At 52.9% G+C, this 21803-nt stretch overlaps 1 protein-coding gene across 2 annotated transcripts in view; it reads right to left on the bottom strand.

Annotated features, from left to right (window-relative positions):
* The window catches only part of SH3BP4 (SH3 domain binding protein 4), a 91848-nt gene that overhangs the window by 10183 nt on the left and 59862 nt on the right, over positions 1–21803 (bottom strand). For both annotated transcript variants that reach the window (XM_059928977.1, XM_059928976.1), the window contains 2 exons: positions 8602–8849; positions 1615–3974 (listed from right to left, as the gene is read on the bottom strand). In XM_059928977.1, coding sequence (XP_059784960.1) covers positions 1615–3974; positions 8602–8719 — 2478 coding nt within the window. In that variant the 5' untranslated portion in view covers positions 8720–8849. The remainder of the gene's footprint in view (positions 1–1614; positions 3975–8601; positions 8850–21803) is intronic.

Raw genomic sequence — 21803 nt, 5'->3', positions numbered from 1 at the left:
GCTCGGGCTGGAAGCAAGCTCCGGGAATTGATCTCACAGGTGGGCCGGCGAGGCAAGCCCCTGAAGGGAGGGTCCTGGGTCCCCGCTGTGCAGGAGCCCCATCCGGCTCGGGGGGAGTTTCCTCTGCTGCCCATCCCCACCCCCGCCTCACCCCCCCATTGCCATGACAACCGGCTTCCTCCCCCGCCTCCCAACCGAAGCTGCCATCGGCGACCCATCAGCGATGGATGCCCCCAACGACCCCCCGGTTGCCACCTCCAGTTCCTGTCTCCCTCCTCTGGGCAATGTCAGGCTCTCATCTTGCTCCACGCATCTGGCGCTTTCTAGTATCTTGGGGCCACCGACAAGGGGTCTTTCTTCACGCCTCGATCCCTTGCCGGGCTGCAATGCATATTCCCTGCGGCAGGGGCCGTGCCACCGTGGACCGTATCCCTTCTGTCCCCCCAGCCCCACGGGGCAGCCCAGGACGTTCATGCAACGATGACCCTCAGCTGTACAGCTCTGGCCGCGCGTGCGTCCTCGCTCACGCAGACACGCCTGGCCCATCCGTTCCAACAGGTGTTCACTCAGAATGGCAAGTGTGGGGGGAAGGAGGGGAGTTGAAGTGGCAGAAATTCAGGGGCGCTGGGAGTCACACCTTACAGAGATTAGGAGGCGAAAAGGACCGTGTGGAGTCGGCGGAACACGAGAGAAAAGCCTATGACCAAGTCCCGGGGGTTTCCCGTGGGAACAAAAACTAGGGACGTGTCCACATCATGAGGACCAGGAAGAGACCTGAGTCGGCTTCTATCATAGAAAGAAGTCGACAGAGAATGTCCGGCACAGATGTGACCAGGGATGCCCAAGGACATTAGGCTTCTCCCAGGTAACTCCTCCAAGGCCACCACAACTGAACTGGCAGTTAGAGTGGACCGCCTGTGGGCGGCATGACCAGCGCAGAGCGCAAGCCTGTTGGAGGCCGTGATCGGGCCCAGAAAGCTTCCCATTTGGCTTGTGGGCCGGCTGTGCCCAGCAGTGGGACTCTTCACTCCCCCTTCTTTACTTCTTAGGGTCCAAGTTCCCAGTTGTGCTGGCAAAACAGAGGCCGTCCTCACCCCAACTCAAACACACACAAGAAGGAGGAAGAGGAAATGACACAGAGAGAGGGGAGAACCTTCAAGTAAGGCCTGGAGAGAAAAATTCACAGCAAGATAAAGTCAGACTTTGGGGCGGTGGTTCATCAAACTTTCGAGTCACAGATCCCGCTGGGAATCTGATGAAAGGATGGATCTTGTCCCAAGAGATCTAAACAGGGGCGGGTGGAGCACAGGGCCCCCTTGCGTCCCTGACCGGGCAGGCAGAGATGCATTCTGGACCTCCAGAGGAGCTCACAAATTCAGCAGAAAGAGACCTGAACGACCCTCGCCACAGTGGCTCCGAGCTGTTTGGGGGTCCCTACCGGTCCCACGTCAATGCCTATCCCCAGGTGTGTGTGAGTTTCAGGGAGCAGAACGGGGGCCCAGACACCGGTCCACGGACTCCCGACACCACACCCGTTCCCACACGTGCAAGGGGAGAGGCTGAGGCTGGACCGAGCCCCATTCTCCACGCATCCGAGCCCCACCCGGCGCTTACCATCATGAGCTCCTTCTGGAAGGACTTCCGGTCTTTGCTCTCCGTGCTGTTACAATCCTCCTTCAGCTTCTCCAGGACGGACGCCACCCGCTCAGCCTCGCTGTCCAGCTCGGCCCGGCAGAAGAAGGTGAGCGGCAGGTTCCCGTAGCCCAGGGCGTCGGCGAAGGAGCGCCAGCTACTGATGTTCTCCATGAGCAGCGTGCGGACGGAGGCGTAGATGTAGGTGAGGAACTTGCACGGGCGCAGGATCTGTTCCAGCAGCACCGCCGTGCTCAGCTCGGGCCCGGACAGGAGGCTGGGCCGCGCCTTGCCCACCACCAGCACGTTCTTGGCATGCACGAGGCCGACCCTGCCCTGGTGGTAGCCGATGTACCACTCCTTGGTCCACAGCTGCCCCTTCAGCCGGATCTTCTCCTCGCTGAGCAGGGCGATGGCGTCCCCCTTCTTGTACTCCAGCAGGTAGTGGTTCTTGCTCTGCCGCACCACCGTCTTGAGTAACCTGCCGAACTTGAGGCTGGACACAGGGCGGTCCTGAAAAGTCGGGTACTTGGTGGTGGCAGCAAATGGGGACAGGATGATCTTCCCGACCTCGTTCTTCTTGAGGAACCGTCTCTGCCCGGACGGCTTGATGGCACTTTTCGGGGGTGGCTGTGGGGTCTGGACGCAAAACTGGGTCAGGATGGCCTCCTGGTCGTCTTTCACCTGGACCCTCAAGGTGAAGTCGGAGAGCTCGCTGGCGTTGTGGCAGCTGATGGGGAAGATGAGGCGGCTCACCTTGCCCAGCTTCACCTGGAACCCTCTCACGGCCTTGGCCTGCTCGCTGGCTTTGACCTCGTAGTTGGTCATGTTGGAAAACATGCAGACTCGGAGATCCTGGGGCCTAGACAAGATGAACTGGTGCTTGCCCCAGAGCTGCAGTGCCACTGGGGCCGGGCTAGGGGCCTGGCGGGTGACCTCGCTGACCAGCAGGGTCTTGGGGGCACAGTCATGCCCGAAAATGGTCACCACCGTCTTGAAGGATGGGTGGATGTGTTTGGGGCCATAGAGACCCACGGTGACTTTTTTATTGATGAAGTCCCAGACCGTGGAAGGGTAGAGGATGTTCGGGCCGTGGGCAACGATGGCCAGGTACATACAGGGCTCCAGGTTGTCCAGCTGGACCCGGACCGTGTCCCCATAGCTGTAGGTGAGTGGGATGGGGACAAAGGGCCCCTCCTTTGAGTCGCTCCTCAGGCACTGGAGGCCCACTGTGCTTTTGCTGAAAATGTCACCTTTCACCTCAGCTGAAACCTTCATCTCCAAGACGATGTGGGTTTTCACCTCCAGGGTGCTCAGCTTCACCTCCAGCACCGGGCTGATGCAGCTGCACCTGTCACTGTTGAGCTCCAGCGGGGGGTCCAGCAGAGCCTTCATGGAGATCTGCTGCGTCTCCCCTGGGGCCACGTGGCCTTCGGGCACGTGGATGCTGATGTTGGTGTCGGGAAGCTGCACGGCGCCCCCCGAACTCTCCAGCTTGCACACGATGTTCGTCTCCACCGCTTGGGTCTGGCCCCACCCGGGACTTTGGCCCAGCAAGTCCAGGTCGTGGCAGGACCGGGCCAGCTTCCGGTGGCTCAGCCAGGCAGCCCGGAAGTCCTCCCGGCTCTGGAACTGCTCGGGGGCTGGCGATTTCAAGCCCGTGAAAAAGCCCGAGGACGCGGGAGTATCGGACTTGGCTTGGAGGACGGAGAGTTCCGAGAGGCTGTAGGAACGCTTGCTCCGGAAGAAAGGGTTGTCCCGCCTGACCGTCGGCTCCGCGTGAAGGCGGCTGGTGGCCGGCAGCTCGTCGAAGATGTTGCCGGCACTGTTGGTCATCGCTGAGCTGGACTCGGTGAACGAAGATGTGCCCGTGTCGAAGAGGAGCAAGTCAACGGTGCTTTTGGGAGTCGGTAGGTCCGCGCTGGGCATGGCTGGCACGTTCCCATTGAGAAACGGGTTTGTCTGGACACCGTTCCAGAAAGGATTATTACTGTAGGTTTTGCTGGACTCCCTCCTGTCATCTGTCCATCCTCCGAGCAAATCTAACTCCTTGGCTACTTCGTCCGGGCTGTCTGGAAGATTGTCGATCATCCCGCTGTCACTTAAGGTGGAGTTCCGGTAGTTTAAGGGCTGCACGTAAGAAGAAGGGATGTAGCCCATCTCTGTGGTGTTGTGTGCGTACCACCACTCCCCACCTGACGTATCCAGGACGTAGAGGTGGTCGCCCTTGGAGAACTTGAGGGTGGTGAAGTTGGTTGGGCAGTAGTCCTTGATTGCGATCACTTCCTTTGCATTTCCAAAGGGCGTGGGATTGTCTACGAGCAAGGCACTGGGAGAAGGCACTGCGTAAAACACAAAGAACAGGAGGTGAGGGCGGGCCCTCAGGGCGAGGCAGAGCAGCGTCAACACCAGGGAGAAGAGAGGTCTGGAAAACCATCACCCCCGACATGGAGACAACGAGTCCGGCAAGTAAACGACAGACACAAACCAAAGTAAAATCTGGTGGGCGATTCACCTGGCCGACAGCCTAAATCGAGCGTTGTCTCCCCAGATTCTATCCCATCCCAACGCGCAGTCTGAGTCAGGTGGAAAGGCCACAGAGAGTCTCTCCACCATCCACAGAAACATGAATCAGCATAATGGAATTATCAATATGTCCCAGGTTTTAAACATCTCATTTTGACCCAACTTTTCTTTATGTTACTAACTTACCGGGACTGCTGCTAGGTCGAAAGAGAAGCTGAATGTGATTTACTTAGAAAACACAGTGATGCTGAGTTAAGTGACCCAATGCACGTAACCAGGGACTGGAAAAGACCCGCAACAGAATCTCTCGGTGTCTAAGAGCTGATTCCATGTCCTGCCTTCAGCATAAAATACATAAACCAAGGGGAAGGTTCCCTTGACTATCAGGCCTGTTTCCTAGTTTCCAAGTTGAACCCATTCTTCATCAAACTGTTTATATGAAATAAGATTTTTGAGGTTGGTCTCTTTCAACCTCTTTTAAACGATCATTCAGAACAACATGGAAATGGTCTCTCTGTCATCCCCTGAAAATCAAAGGTTTAGGTCTGGTTGTAATTCACATTCTTTTTGAACAACTCTTTAAGCAGTCTGAAAAATCCCAACACTTTAAACGGTGACTCAAGCTAATTTATGGTTCTTGGCGTTCAACTGAGTGTTACCAAGGTAAACAGCAATTGGAACAGCAAAAAAAAAAAAAAAAAAAAAGTCATCTAAACAAGTAGGGTGTGTTTTGAAGAGTAACAGATAATTAGAAACCTAAGTGTTTTCTCTCCCTCCCATACATAACAAAGTACATGTACTCAGAGGATGAAGAAACTTCTTTCTTCTTTTGTGCCAGGGGCTAACGACACGAAGGTAAGCCCATATATTTCTCTCCAACCCCCCCATCCCAACTGTCCTTGTTTTATGGAGTTTGCTGCCTTCCTGTAACAAACAAATGAAAGTAAACTTTTTTTAGTTGCTTATGTAAACAAGCAAAGAAAGGACTACATTTTTACTGGAACTACACCTACATCTTGTCTAATGTATGATTAAGTCAACAGACATCCTGTTCTACCAAATTGGCCCCCCCCCCAAAAAAATCATTTGCCAGTTTCCCTTTTCTTTAAAAGGAAATAGTGAGGGGACTTCCCTGGCAGTCCAGTGGTTAAGACTTTGCCTTCTAATGCAGGCGTTGTGGGTTTGATCCCTGGTGGGGGAGCTAAGATCCCACACACACACAAAAAAAACCCAAAACATAAAACAGAAGCAATATTGTAACAAATTCAATAAAGACTTAAAAAAAAAAAAAAGGTCCACATTAAAAAAAAAAATCTTTAAAAATAAATAAATAAAGGGAAATAATGAAAATTAAATTCCATGTCCTCAGCAAAGTCTCAGGCAATAAAGTAGAAAGCTTCTATTTATTTACACTAACTAAATTACAGAAATACGCTTATTAGCAGGGTGTGAATCTGGGCCTCGAAGGCTGTCACCTACCACCCTGTCTGGGGTGTCGGGGAGAAGCTGGTACTGGGATCACCAGACCTGGGATTTGAATCTACACCCTTAGCAGCAGTGTGATCTCGGGAGCCTGACATTCTTCACGATGGATGAACCACCTTTCCTCGATGGGCTCTGGCGAGGATTAAGCAAGATGATGGTGATGAAGTGATTAGCATAATAATGCTTAGTACAAGGTAAAGACTCACAAAATGTTATGTTTAAATAGACATCTCCGGCCCCCTCCTAATTTAATTTTTCCCCATAGCATTCATCATTAACCAATATAAAATGTACCATACGTATTTATGTTGGTTTTGTCGGGGAGGGCTCCATCGCCCCACTAGGGTGTAAGCTCTGTTAGGCTATGTTTTGCTCGCAGTGGTGTCCTTGGAACAGGGCCTGTGTCACATAGCAGGTGCCCAATAAACATCCGTGGAATGAATGCTCATCCTGTAAGCTTACAACAGAGACGCCATACCCATGTTATTGGGACAAGGTGTTGTCCAAAGGCTAAGGTAGAATCCCCCTGGGCTGTGCCCTTCTGCTATAAAATCACACCAGAGAGCAATCACTTAACACTGAAGGGGGGCAGTGAATAAAAACAGCAAAGTCAAAGATAATGGCTTCAAGGGGAGGTGGAAGAAGGCAGATGGGTCAGCTGGGGTCAGGGGATAATATGCGATTTTCCCTCTCACTTTGTTTTGCAGTCACAGGCTCCAGTTTCCTTGACACATCTAATGAAAATGTCACATAAAAATTAAAACCAAATGAAAATCAAAGAAAGCTGGCCAGCTACTAAAATCTTGTTAGAATTCCTCAAAAGTTATATCCCTATTGTGTTCGTCCAGAATAATTCCCTTACAGTAATATTTTTTAAATTAAAAACCAAAGCTATTAGGCAGGCTGTGTACATAACTTGAGAAAACGTATCAGTGCAAATGATCACTTTAGTCTTCTTACCAGACGGGAGAATAAAAATGGTTTTACTCAAAATTCCAAGCACTCTCCTTAGGAGAGGAGCAGTAATAGATATTTCACTCAAGGATGAGGCCTGTCTGATGGGAGACGGCGCCCCTTCCCGTCGGGCCCCCGTGGAAGTGGACCGCGGTGTGAGCTCCCTTCCAAGACCCGGCCCTCTATCAGACAAGGGCCACAGACACCTGGGGTGTACACAAGGCTGGGGCTTCCATCCAATCAAATGCAGGAAAATCCGTATCGAATTCCATCTTAATGAATTCTGGAGAGTGTTGCCCAGATTCCCAGGTACCTTGATTTTAATACAAAAAAAAAATATCCCTGGGTGTCAGGAGGTTCGGTTCACTGAATAATACATTTCCTACCCTCTGCCTCGGTTCTTATGCAGGAAAAACATTCATTAGGGCAGAAGATTCTGCAGCAGATATTCTGGCTGGAATAGATTCCCACCTTGAAGCCAGTTCTACCATCGGCATGTGTGGGGAGCAGCTGGGCCGAAATGCTGCCTGGGCCACAGGCTGCCCCTCGGGAGTGGAGTCAGGGGGTCTCCCCGCCCCCCCCCCCCCCCGCTAACCAGCCCCTCCCCACATCCCCGGCTGTCTCGCCTGCCTTCCTCCCCCAGCTGCAGTGTTCCTCCCACATCAGCAGCGGCATCATCATTATCTTTTAAAATTCAGCTCTCTGCCCCTCGTTTCAAAATCCCAGCCCAAACTGCACGACTTGAGCTCCCAGTTTCCCGCTTCAACCATGACTAGCTGGGTTACAAAGTAAGAAAACAATGCCCATTACCAGACCACGAAAAACAAATGGCGTGATTACGTATAGCAACACCCAACAGGTCCGCTGCTCTTATTAATAAAACCTCATGATTCCCTTGTTAGCCTTTTCTTTAAAAGAACATTTTAAGCACTGCTCAGGGCCACAAGCATAAAGGACAGACAGGAAGAAGAGGAAGTTGAGGGTAACTGGAAGAGAGAAGAAGAAAGGCAGAAACAGGCACATTATGATTTTAGCACATCGGGGTGGTGCATCATGATTTTATCTGGGAGGCAGCAGATTAGTTCCAGAAATATTTATTTAGCACCGATTTTGTGCCAGGGGCTAACGACACAAAGGTAAAGCGAAAGCTCTTGCCGTTGAGCTGTCTGTGGGCAGCGCAATGGATCATTTCAACAGAATTCGGTAAACGTGGTGGGAAAGTCAACTGACGGTGGTGATGGTGACGAGGACGATGAAGTACAAGATGCCAGGATGCTCACGGGAGACACCGACCATGGCCGGTGAGGGCAGGATGGACTCTAGAAGGAAAATGACCCACTGGCATCCACCTCGGTGTCCAAAAGATAGGCTTTATCACCAGCCCAGTTTTACGTGGCTGTTAGGGAAACCCCGGGGCCACCTCTAAACCAGGGCTTGGCAAACTCTGGCCCCCGGGCCAAATTCAGCCGGCCGTTTCTGTAAAGTTCTGCTGGAACACAGCCATGGCCATTTGTTTTCTCTCTTCCGTGACTGCTTTCTCGTTACAATCTCGGAGTTAAATAGCTGTGACAGAGGCCATATGGCCTACACAGATTCAAGTATTCACTCTCTGACCTTCTGCAGAGAAAGCGTGCTGACCCCTGTCCCCGGCCACCCTTTTACTCTCCAGTGGCTCGCAGGACCTCACTGACTTAGTACACTCTCCTTCCCCTTAGTTTTGTACACCACCAAGCTCTTACCTTAATGTCACCAAAACTCATGAAAAGAGAAACATATTCTGCATTAAGAAGAAGTATCATTACAAAGAGGAAAATTCAAAACAACCTCCCAACCCATCAAAACAAAACAAGTGGATATTGTTCCAGGGCTGAATTCATAACACGATGAAGTTTAGAGAGCTGAGATTTAATTATCTGAACGTGAACGTGGCAGCCTGTAAGGAGAGGAGTCCTTGGGTCTTAGAGCTCTTGCAAACCCCAGCCAGTACCGTTCCCAGGAGCTCACCTTTGACATCATTAAAGCTTGCTTCTGAAAACCCTTCACTCAGGTCAATCAAGGTCCCCTCGGACTTGCACCGCGGGAGGCCGCTGGAGTTGGCAGCTCGGATGCGCTGAGCTGCCATCTTGAAACTCTCTTGCCGGGTGAACGGCTAAGGTTTCATATTTCCCCTCCAGTTATTCCAGCAATTGCTGAAGCTTCTGTCTCAGGCAACCATGCTGCGCTACGGCGTCAGCTCTGCAATGTGCTTCTTCCTGTGAGCAGGGGAAGGAGAAAGGAATTGCCCTTGAGCAAGTGAAACACGGTTAAAGAGCAAACTGAGGGCAAGTGGGAATCCTCTTTCTTCCAGAGGCCGTGTCACTTTTCCTGGCGCAAGGGAGCAGGGCAGGGCTCACTCCCCGGATTCTATGCCCACTTTATGCCCGTCTCATCTGTTCTCTTGCTGTACACAGCCCCAGCAGTGTTCCCTACCCTGCTGTTTGCCCTCCCTCTTCCTGGGGCACAATGAGGCTTGTGAGATCTGCGTGAGCACCTGGCCGGCCCATTCATTACAGTCAAAGAGGAGGACAAAACAGGATCTGTCCACACCGCGAGTTCCAGGGTGCAGGGAAGGGGAAATAAATCTCCTTCTGCCCAGAAAGTGGCTGGTCCCATCGTAGGAACAGCCACCGCTGTGATTCCAGCCCTGGGCAAGCAACACTCGGCATCACTGCCGTGGATTTGAGGGGACGGCTCCCTGCCCACATGCTCCCTAAATCCTCCCTGGACCCCAAATACACAAACACAAATAAGACACACGTGGCCGCTTGTGGATATAAGGTATTCTTGTGTGACTTCTGCAGATGAAACGTGGTATATTCACTGGATCACTGTGCTGTTACCAAGTCAGCAAAGGAAATGTTTGTGGGAAAGAACACAGATTCTCTCCTAAGGCCTCGGTTTCTCTGGGAAAGGGGCACCCAGGCGTGTGGCGGGTTCTGGAGGTGAACAAGGTGGCTGGTTCCAAGCAGACCTCTCACCAGGGCCAACGGACAGGAAAGGACCTGCCAGGAGCCAATTTCAGAGCAGGGAATTTCACATGCTCTCCCAGAGCGGACCTGGGCAGACGACGCTCCAGCTGGCCACAGCTGGCCACAGCTGGGCCACAGCTGGGCCACAGCACTCGGAGCTGAGGGCTACCCGAGGGCAGGTGAGTTTCACCCCAGTATGGCTGGGTTCATGTAACCTGTCCTCAGGTCCCTTGTTCTTTGACTGCTGTCCACAGGCAGCTGGAAATTTGTCTTCTGACACAGGTGGGTGGCCCTACTCATGCGAGGGACCTGGGGGCCCAGCGCCAGCCTCCGCAGCTCCTGCAGTGGGGATGACATAGCCCGGCCCCAGGCTCCGCGTGCAGTGAGCATGCAGCCAGCAGACCGAGTCTGCGTCCACACTCTATGGCTCCCGGGGATGACCCTGAGTTAAACAGCTTACACAAGATTCATTTTCATCTTTGTAACATGGGGTAGTAATAGCACTGTTCTGATTTGATTTGCGTGAAGGAGAAAAAGGGAACCCAGGCAAGGCGCTGAGAACAAGGGGCAGGGCTCAGTGACTACTGAACCCCCCCTGCCTCGGCCAACACAGGCGGGCATCAGCAGCCCCAGTCCTGGCTCTGAGTGACCCGCTGGCAGTGGCTCTAGGGTGGATTCCAGGTCATCCCGAGGCCAGAGAAGGCTGCATTCCTGCACCTGAACACCCTGGAGAGAAGACCTGGGTTATGGGCTGAACGCGTCCCCCTCCAAGTTCATCTGTTGAAGCTCTAACACCCAATGTGGTTATATTTGGAGGAGAGGTCTTTGCCGGGGGGCGGGGAGGGATGAGGTTAGATGAGGTGGGTGGAATCAGGGCTCTTACAGGAGGAGGCACCAGAGAGCTCACTTCTCTCTCTGCTGTCTGCCAGGTGAGGACACGGCAAGAAGGCAGCTGTCTGCAAGCCAGGAATCAGGCCCTCACTCAAGATCCAAATCAGCACCTTGGTCCTGGGCTTCGCAAACTCCAGAAATGTGAGGAAATAAATTTCCATTGTGCAAGCCCCCCATCCTACGGCATTTTGTTACAGCAGCCCTAGCTGACTCATACAGTGTGTGAGGAGGGCAGAAGGGGAGAGCAAGGGCCCTGGCATCCTCAGGGCCAGGGGGCCTAGACACACATGCACAGGAGGCAGGACAGCAGTGGCTGCCTCTCTGGGGAGGGAGCAAAGGGGGGCCTGGGGGTGACGCGTCCCTTAAAAACATGCCCAACCCGCGCCCAGACCGCCGTCCCTCCCACCCACCTCCCATCCTGGAGTTCCCCAGTCCATCCGGAACACCCCCCTGCAAAACACACACACACACACACACACACACACACTTCTATTTGTGACTCATACATCAGCACTCACAAACATGCCAGTTATTTGAAGGAAGGGGTGAAGCACCTGGATGGTTTCCCCAGTTGAGTGGGATCCCAGATTACTTCCATGCCGGCCCTGTGAGGTTACAACGGATGTGACCACGCGCTCGGACTCCCTTTCCCGCCCCCGGGCTCCTCTCCGCAGAGAACCGTGCACGGAGCTGGGCCTCCAGGAGAGGACGGCACTGACCCAGCTGGAGGCACGAGGCAGCTGGGGCCAGGAAGTGCTGCCGGGCTTTGTCTCCCGGTCCCCACGCAGTTCGCATGGCTCCTCCCCACCCAGAGTCCACCCTCCAGCGGGGGACACCGGCCCCCCCCCCCGCCCATCAGTCGCGGTGACCGCACGGCTCTGTCCGCACAGGCTGTGTCGGAGCTGGACCAGAGGTCTGGTCACCGGGCTGGCACGGCTCTGCCCCGACCAGGCAACCTGTGGCCGCGTGTGGAGCCATTTACTGAGACGAGAGAACGTGAAAATACTTCGGATCCAAAAGATGAAGCCTTGTTTCCTGATGGGAATCAACGCAGAGGATAAAATGTGATTTGTGGGTGGGCGGGTGAGGAAGGAGAGCTTTATGATGGTTTCGAGCCCGCAGCCTGCGTGTGACGGGTGGGCTGTCACATTAATGACAATTCCTACTTGAGACTCTGGGTCTGACTGGGCCTCTTAGGAAGCGGCAGCCGGACACAGGGGAAGGAGCTGGGAGGCAGTGGTTATGGCCAGGGGATGCGGTTAGCTGCGGGATCTGACGGCTCCGCCAGGCCAGGCTGCTCCCGGGACTGAGAGGCACGTCCAGAGAGGGGACCGCGCTTCCTGCTCCACGTCCTCCAGGGCCCCCACCCCACAGGCTCCCGCTCAGGACACGGGGACCCCAGCAGCGGTGCGCGTCAGGACAAAGGACGCCAGGGCTCTCCCAGGGCAGTGCATCCTGACCACGCTTCGAGAGATCGAGAGATCGGAGTGAAAGAGGCGCCGGCCCTGCCCCCCACCGCCCTTGGGAGTATTACCGAGTCCCACTCACTGCAGGGGTGGGGAGCATCTAGTGGAGGGTTTTAAAAGAAGCCGAGATGGGCACAATCTCGAGGCCTTACTGCACAGCCCTGCTCCCAAGGACCCCAAGGCCTGCTGCACCAGCGGGGCTCCGCAGACCCGGGCCAGCTGCCCAGAGGAGGTGAGGTGCCCAGAGGAGGTGAGGTGCCCCTGGGTTCTAAGCGGGGTGGGCGGGGGGAATAGCCAGGCAGAGCAGGGCACGCAGGCCTGGAGGACACGACGGGCTGAGCACTGCGGAAGCTGGAGCGCAGGCGCCAGAACGTGACGGCCAAGGGTCTAGCCGCGGCCCTGGACGCTACGGGAAGCCACAGAAGCCTTCTGATCGAGAGACTTCGGCTGCTGATGACATGAACGCAAGCAGCAATGCCGTTTTGTCTTTGAAAACTACTGGCACAGTTTAGGAGAAGCCGCTGAGAGAGCTGGCGGAGGGGAGAGACACAGGTGGACGTGGCAACGGAGAGAGGACATCCAGACGAGCCCCAGCCCGCCTCAAAGCCCCGCAGAGACGGCCACGTCCTCAACAGAGGGGCTGGGTGAAGTCCGGATGGGGCGGATTTTACCCAGGGCTGGAAGCCTGAGAGCCGAGAACTCAGCTGAGGCCCCTACAGGACACTGAGACAGCTTGCCAAGGGCGGCCAAGAAAAGCGGAAATTAACATTTAAGAGCGATCGGATTCCTGCCGCCCCTGCCAAGAAGGCAGGAGGGCCGGGGGAGAGGCCGGGAGAGGGGCGGAAAGCAGGGCCTCAGGGCTGGGCAGGGAGAACAGAGCACAGGCCACCACTGGGACTCTGGGAGACAGATCCTTGTTCTTGTTTGGTCATTGATGGGGGACACAGTGATTACCCTGAGCCACTGTGTGTTAGCAGCTGCATAGAGATGTGCAGTCCTTTTAAAACACAGATACACGCACTGAGCTTGCCATTCAAGGAAGCTGGAAGCCAGTGTAACTGCGCGGCCCTGACAATGTCGCCACTTCCCAGCCAGGGACTGAAGTCTGAGTCTGATTCCCGGACCACCAGCAGCCTTGTTCACAGGAGCTTCAGGGCACTCGTTCACTCTCTCTTCCGCGGGACCAGGACCCTTTTGTCCCGTGATGTTCAATGCCCCGTGGACAGCCCAGAATGGCAGCTTTTCCCAGGGGCAGGCGGAGACCGTCCTTGGACCCAGTCCTGACGTCCACCAATACATTCGCAGAGTGCAGACACCAACCTTCGTCTCAAGCATGTTATTTTACAGCAGAGACAGACAGGCAGGCAGCCTGGCTGGGCCACGCCTGGGGTCTCGCCCCTCCTGGCACCCTCAGGGCGAGGGCTCAGGGCTGAGGCTCTGTGTCTCCACCTCCTCCGGACCCCGGCGTGGAGAGACCCCTGGAGGGACCCGCCTGCCCGGAGGCGCAGCTACTAGATTCTGTCAGCTTCCCGCCCTGCTTAACAGAGCTCACACCTCTGCGGCTGCCCGTGGCCGTCAGATCCCTGAATACTCCCTCCCTGGTGCAATCCATATGTGACCTTAATTTTCTCAAAGGTCCCTCCTGCAGCTCAAAACCCTCCAGGTGTGACTTGCTTTTAAAGGTGGACTTCCCGCCCTGGCACTCGGAGCCCTCCACTGCTAGGCTCACCTGGGCACCCAGGTTTATCACTTACCTCCACCCCCATGCGAACCAGGGACACACTTCTCAAGCATGCGTGTCTCACCTTGGAGCTCGCTGCCCTCACCTGTGGCACCAGGAACACCGCCTTCTCTCTCCCCACCCTCTTTCTGCTCCACCCTCCTCCCCACAGCCCTGCAAGCTCCCGGTTGACTCGATGTGCTGACTTCAGCTCTGTAGCCAGTATCTTGGAGCCTCAAATTCAAGTGGCCCAAGTTCAAGGCCACGCCACTTGAGTTAATCCCTGCTTTATTAGAAAATAATGTGGGAAACTGAGTTATTTGTAGTGAGGTGGATGGACCTAGAGTCTGTCATACAGAGTGAAGTAAGTCAGAAAGAGAAAAAAAAATACCATATGCTAACACATATATATGGAATCTAAAAAAAAAATGGTTCTGAAGAACCTAGGGGCAGGGCAGGAATAAAGTCACAGATGTAGAGAATGGACTTCAGGACACGGGGAGGGGGAAGGGGAAGCTGGGACGAAGTGACAGAGTGGCATGGACATTGTATACACTACCAGATATAAAATAGATAGCTAGTGGGAAGCAGCCGCATAGCACAGGGAGATCAGCAAGGTGCTTTGTGACCACCTAGAGGGGTGGGATAGGGAGGGTGGGAGGGAGATGCAAGAGGGAGGGGATATGGGAATATATGTATATGTATACATGTATAGCTGACTCACTTTGTTATAAAGCAGCAACTAACACACCATTGTAAAGCAATTATACTCCAATAAAGATGTTAAAAAAAAAAGAAAAGAAAAGAACATGGGGGTAGATGACCTGATGGTCTGATCTGCTTTATAATGAGCTCACAAAGGTTCACTAACACTGCATTTTACTGTATGTTATACTACTAGTATATATTACTATACGCTATGCTATTTTTTCTATTTTTTAACCATTTCTCTATTTTCTTATTTAATTTTTATTACTATTACTTTCATTATTAATTATTTTTACCATTTTCTTATTTATGTACATATTTCAAAATGTCCACAACAAAATATTTTTTATTTTTTATTATTTTTTTTTTTTAACTTTTTAAAGATATAATTTAATAGCAATTCAAAGTATTAATTTTCTAACATTGCAGTTATAGTGATAACTTTTTCCAAACATCATATTAAATGACACAATTTTACTTAGTTGAAAACATGAAGGCTAAGTGAGAGATAATATGTAATTATGTCTTGCAGACTATTATGCTTGTTCAAACAGAATATCCATGTTTTTAAGGAACTATCTTTTTTTTTTTTTTTTTTTTTTTTTTTTTTTTAAGATTTTTAGAAATTTCATGTAATGTCTGAAACATTTATATTAACATATTTCCATACATATTTCCATACAAATATGATTTTTAGAAATTTCATGTAATGTCTGAAACATTTATATTAACATATTTCCATACATATTTCCATACAAATACAAATATAAGATTTTTAGAAATTTCATGTAATGTCTGAAACATTTATATTAACATGTTTCCATACAAATAACCCAATGAAAGTTTAGTATTAGTTGTTTTGTTTGTTTTTTTATACTGCAGGTTCTTATTAGGCATCAGTTTTATACACATCAGTGTATACATGTCAATCCCAATCGCCCAATTCAAATTAGGAAAGTAATACTAGGAAAACTTCATCACCTGCCTTTCCAAGAGGGATGTGTCAGGAATGAAGGGGTGTGTGTGTCTTCTTTTGACTGGGAAAAACTCTAAGGAACCCTAAATCTAAATGCCCAGGCGGTCTGAGCCCCCTCACAGCACAGGTGGACGTGGCTGGGTTCCCACTTAACTGACAAGTGACCCTGTGAATCCGCCAGATTCCATCACCGAGGGCTCCCCTTTAGGACTGATGGGCATTCAGCACCTCCCAGGTCCAAACCCAACTTGGGGTTTGCCCCAAACCCCCTCCCCAACTTCACCATCTCAGCCAACGGGTGAAGGGCTCACTCAGCCAGCCCCAAAGCCCATGTCCCTCCCCAGCGGCCCCTCCCTTACCCCCCCCTCTCCGTGGAGGGCATGCACTGCGTGTGTGCACGCCACCCCCCCGGCAGCTCCGGCTGAGCTCCCCGCAGCACCTCCACGCCACTGTCACCTCTCAACTCACTCATCAGCTCCCTTCCACCAGGTCTAACGCGTCCAGCTCTGCCCTCCCACAGTCCACCCGTCAATTAGCAGCCAGGACTTTACAAAAGTCAGTCGGGACCCTGTTCAAAACCCTCCAAAGCGCCTTAGGTCTTCGTGCTTACAATGAATGCCCTCAAGGCCAGCATCCTGGGTCCTGCTGGCTCATTGGTCCTGTTTCTTGAAGTTCTCTCCCTCCCACTGCAGGGCCTTTGCACATGCTGTTCCTGCGTCCTGGGAGGCCCCTGCCTATTATTCGCCAGACTGGATCGCTCACTGCGTTCAGGTGTCTGCAACAGCAGCATCCCTCAGCCCACCCTCTTCCCCTACTTTCCTTTTTAACACTAGACATATCCTGTGCTCTTCACTTTCTAGCCTGATTTCTCCAAGAGAACGTAAGCTCTCCGAGGCCACGGGACTCAGCCTGTTTCCTCGCTCCCTGCATTGTGACAGGCCTGTACAGAGCAGGCGCTCAAATATGAATGAGCAAATGAACTCCATTTAAATAAAGAATACAGCTTTGGAGCTATCTGGTAGGTATCCCTGGGATCATCTCCTTGAAAGAGCCCAAATCCCCCGAAAGTGTCAAATGTCCCCCCAGATGGCTGATGTGACTTAATTATACTCAGCAGGCTACATTTAGGAATCTTACCCTCTTTTGGAAATCCAAGTTATACATTTCTAAAACACTGATGGGTTAGCTGGGTGGGCACCTGGGAGGTACCTGGGCAGCTTGGCCTACAAGTTTGGCCACCCTCCACTAGGGTCTGGACGTCACCCACGGGCCCCAGGAGCCACCACCTCTCGGGTACAGCCTGCAGCTGCACGCACTCCTGGTCAGGGCGGCCGGCACTGGACCTCAGGACATCTCAGAAGGGTAGGCTGTGGCAGTCACTGTATCCCCCATCCCCGGAACCACGCCTCGACTTGGGAAGCCTCCCGCTCCCCCCTTCACCTCCACATGGTAGAAGTCAGGAAGGGACATTAAAGCTTACTAACGTCTGAGCCACAGCTAATGAGGTTTTCTTATCTTTAGTATAAAGGCCAATTCACTCAGAGAGAAAAGAGCCTGCTGCCAGCTCCTCCCTGCTAACTACGGGGCTGGCCTCTGAACAGACGACACCGCTGTACAAGGACAGACTTATCTACAGATTCCGGTGGCAAACTCGAGACCCCGCACACAGCCCCTCAGCTACCCCCGTGGATTTGCCACGCCCCAGATCCTAGAATCCCAGAATATTCTTGTGGGGGCCTGTATGCCAACGTTCTGCCCGAGGAACAATTAAAAAACCAACCAACCAAGAAAAATAACGGAACACGAGCATCTGCAGGGTGGAGAACACCCTGGTCAGGACCCCAGCGTGTGCACAGCCAAGCGCCAGGTCCTCCGGGTGGCCCAGACCCAGGAAGGTGCAAAAGGAAGGCGCTGGGCCTGGACCCCTCCCGCAGGAGGGCATCGGGCATTGAGACTGCCTTGGGCTCCTCCCTGGAGAATTCTGTTGGTGCCTTGTTTAAGATGACTCATTCTCCACATTTGATTTTAATTTCTGGAGTAGGAGTATCATGTTGATTTCATCAGATTTCCTCTGGGTTAAAAAGAAAGCATGAGTTTCGACCCGCTCTGGGCGATGTCAGTCACCAGGCTCTGTGGACAAACACTCCAACCCATCTGTCCCCACCTCACTCTCTCCCCAAGAAAGAACATGTTCCCAAGGATGAACGTAATCCAGAGATACCCTCCCTCCCAAGCTGATCTGCTTCCTGTGAGCAACTGCCCGAAACCCAACGCCCTGGGCTCCCAACCCGACGGGCCGCCGCGGAGAAGCCGACGTGCCCGGTCAGGCTGCAGGGATGGACCAGGGACACCTGGTGTCACACCTCCCCACGTCGAGGAAGATCCCGTGAGGAAGGCGAGCCGGTGGTGACCCAGCGGGGTGACAGTGAGCCTGTCTGCACGCCTGTAGACGTCTACGACATCCTTTTCCCTCCAAAGCAAACTGCCCTGGAGGGAGGCCCATCCCACAGACTCCAAACAGCACCCCAGCTCCCCCCGCCTCCTGATCCTTGACCCAACTAGTCTGGGCAACGGCCCAAGTGGAAAGGCAAAACGTGACTGGTGTCCCCTTTCCAGGCTCTCCTCTCTTGGCAGGGAAAGGCACAGGTTCCGGTTACGAGAGCACAGTCCTACACAGCGCAACTCGAACCTTCCCATCGCGGTGGCGGGACGCTGCCTCCCACCTACAGGAGCCTGATCTCCAGAACCCTCCTGTATCCACCTGGAGCAGAGCCGAAAGCGCTGCCCGGTGGCCTGGAGGAGGGCTGCCTCCTTTGGGGGGAAAGCGCATGGCCCCACCGGAGAGAGGGGACCACAGGGAATCAGCTGGTCGTTGCAGTGTTTGGGATGCATTTCACTTTGGCTCAACAGTGACCTCAATTTACGAGCAGCAGCGCGGCTATCGGAGGCCCCCAGCCGGCCATCTGGGCAGAGCAATGAGGTTCGCGGGCAGAATCGTGGGTCCTGGTCCCTGGGCACCTCCCGAGCAGGGGACCACAGTGCCTGGGTGAGCAGCCCAGCCCACGAGAGCTGCACCTGCTTCTAGGAACAAGGCTCTTGTGTGCAGGCGCTGGGCTGGCAACATGCACACGTTCAAGGCCTTCTCTGTTCACCCAAAGCTGGTGACTCAAGCTCAACACCCCCTCAGGCTCTACGGGGTGCGTGGGAGGGGACCCCGCAGTTGCGGGTGCCCGCTTCTCACTTGCTGCTTTTATGGTGTAAAGTGTGATCGTTGGAGAGAGCTGGCCCAATGACTCGGGGTGTTCTCACCAGCCAGTGACAAAGTAAGAAAATCAGAGCCTGGAGAATCACGGGTTGTGGGTAACTGTCAGGGAGGTGAAGGGGTGGCCAAGCCCCTCTCCACTGCCTCTGCGGGGCCTGAGCCTCTTACGCCCTGGCCTCTTGTCTCCAGCCTACTTGATGCCCAGCTGTGAGACTGTGCTTCAGGGCGGGCTGGACCAATCCCATCATCTCCTTGGGTAAAAACAACAATCTCAGACTTCCTTGGTGGCGCAGTGGTTAAGAATCCGCCTGCCAATGCAGGGGACACGGTTCGATCCCTGGTCCGGGAAGATCCCACATGCTGCGGAGCAAATAAGCCTGCGAGCCACAACTACTGAGCCCGTGCGCCACAACTACTGAAGCTCACGTGCTTAGAGCCCGTGCTCCGCAACAAGAGAAGCCACTGCAATGAGAGAAGCGTGCACTGCAACAAAGAGTGGCCCCCGCTCGCCGCAACTAGAGAAAGCCCGCACACAGCAACGAAGACCCAAAGCAGCCAAAAATAAAATAAAATAAAAAATAAATTAATTAAAACAAAACAACAACAATCTCAGCCTCCTCAGAGGCTGCTACAGTCTGTAGAAGTCAATCCAAACCTGGCTTGTCTTTCCAGACCCTCCTTGCACTAACTCACCCGCCATGTCCGCGTCACACTCTCATTTGGATGCCCTGAGCTCTCCAAGCACAGCGACTGTTTCTTTCACTAGGCTCCAAACACCCCCAGCCATCCCCCGACCTCAAGCCTCCATCTCTCTCTGCGCCCCACTGACTTGAAGACCCAACAGTGCCCCCAGTTTCTGCTACGTTAGGACCTACCCATTTGAGAGGGACCCCCGTCAAACAGTGCCTTTGCCCCTTTGCCGATGGAATCCTACCTCTTCCCTGAGCTCTCTCGGGACTCATCCGTCATCTTCTCTGGGCACTTACCGCTTGCATTCTGGGCACCACAGCTGTGATTCTGCACGTGATTTCTCAGTTCCCTAACAACTACCCTCGTCTCTTCGAAAGCCAACTGGATACCTGGCTCCTCTGTAATCCTCCCGCACCAAGCACAGTGCCTGGCCCAGGCTGGTGTGTGGTGCCATCTGTTGAAAGGACAAATGCTCCACCCAAACATTTATTTAGCACCACCGTGCAGCGGGGACCACCAAAGACACAAGTGGATGGAGACCTGGTCTTTTCCCTCAACTGCTGAGCATTTAGCTGGCATGACAACGTGTATGAAACTGACCCCAAGAGGAGGGGGAGGGGTGATGTCTCCACCACACCTTCCGGGTCTGCTCAGGACCTTCCGAGCCTGCTCGGGACTTTCCGGGCCTGCACGGACCTTCTGGGCCTGCGTGGGACCGGAAGCCCAGGCACCTCGGTTTGCCCAACACACCGTGTGTGCTATGTGGACGCCTTCCACCCACATGTCCTCCTGCCCTATCATCCTGCTGCTGACAATGGCAAGGAGTTCAAAGATGACCCGACACGTGCATGTCAAGTGCTCCCCAAGCACGGGGTTTAGGAGGTCTGGTGGAGTGGGGTCAGCCTCCCCGAGTCACATGGGAAGAGCTGCAGCAGACAGGCTGGGAAGTAAAATCTTGTGATCAGCCCAGACTAGAAAAACTTCCCCACTCTGGTCCCCAGCCAGCGACTTGAAAGAAAAAGCATGATTATCTCTGCAGATGTTACAAAAGACATGAGAAGAGAGGCCCATTCACTTGACCGGCTGGCTGGGGGTAGACTCAGATTCCTGACCCCCGTCTGATGAGTTCAACAAAACTGCAAAACATCAGCACTGGAAAGACTTGTGGTTTCCAAACATTAACCGCTCATCTACTGTCTTCCTTAAAAAAAAAAAAAAAAAATCAAATTACTGGGCTTCCCCGGTGGTCCAGTGGTTAAGACTCCGTGCTCCCAATTCAGGGGCCCCGGGTTCGATCCCTGGTCAGGGAACTAGATCCCACATGCCACAACTAAGACCCGGAGCAGCCAAATAAATAAACAAATGAATGAATAAATAAATAAATAAATGTTTTAAAAAATCAAATTATTTAATATTTCTCTTTAAACCAACCTACTTTAACAATGTAAGTTTATTCAAGAAAGTTATTTTAAAGGCAGCTTTCTATAGCATTAAAAAGGAAGCTTCTATCCTTTAAAAAAAAAGGTCTTCCTTAGATATACTGATAAATCTTTTCCAGTATATATTAACTTAAAACCTTTTTTTAAAGTTCAGCTTAGCTACCATTCTGGGAAACACAAAGCAGCTGGTGCCACTCATTTTACAGGTGAGGAAACTGAGGCTTTTTTGGTTTTTATTGAAAGAGGTTTTCCCTGGGGTTCATTTCTGAGACTCAGATGAAAATGCCAGATTCAGACGAGCTAGCTGGCCTGGGGAGGCAGCTCCTAAGGCTTCATGATGCCCCCAAATCTACTGATGGTTCTCATTAATGACAGACGTGCCACGTCTGAGGCTCAAGTTCAAGTTCAAGTGAAGACCCGGGAGGAGGCAAGAGTTGCAGAGACCAAAGTGGTAATGGGGGTGGGGGGGCGGGTGATGAGCAGGGTGAGAACACTCCCCAGGCAGAGACCAGAGCCACGCCCACCAGATGGCACCACTGAAAACAACCGGCAAACACAGTGAGAGCCTGTCGATGGGCCCCCAGAGCTGGGGAAGAGACGGTTACATGCGGCCCAACTGCTGAGGACCCAGGTGAGGTCAGTGCTCAGCTGACTGGTTCACTGCTGCCTCTCAGCCAGACCCTCCCCCGGATGGAAGAACTGTTTCGGCTTTATCCACCCGTTTCGGGTGTTATCCACTGTTACGGCTTTATCCACCCATTTATCGAGGATCTGGCACCTAGCACAGGAAGCAACCAATGAAACTCATGGAATGAACGAATTTCTTTACGGAAGTTCTACCGTGTCCATGAATGGCGAATTGAGATATCCAGGGCAATAAACCAATCACTGATCTATATACTTCATCAATATTTATTAAGGGAAGTAGAGGGGACAGGATTCTTGTTCTGCCTCCCGTCCCACTGCCCCTCAAACTATCTGTCCTTAGGAAATCAAAGATGTGGATGAAGTGACATGTACAGCACTGTTTACAGTGATCCAGGAGG

This window comes from Balaenoptera ricei, chromosome 7 (assembly GCF_028023285.1).
Source record: "Balaenoptera ricei isolate mBalRic1 chromosome 7, mBalRic1.hap2, whole genome shotgun sequence".
NCBI classification, from domain to species: domain Eukaryota; kingdom Metazoa; phylum Chordata; class Mammalia; order Artiodactyla; family Balaenopteridae; genus Balaenoptera; species Balaenoptera ricei.
The sequence above is the reverse complement of the archived record's forward strand: the minus strand, read 5'-3'. Positions and strand labels throughout refer to the sequence as shown.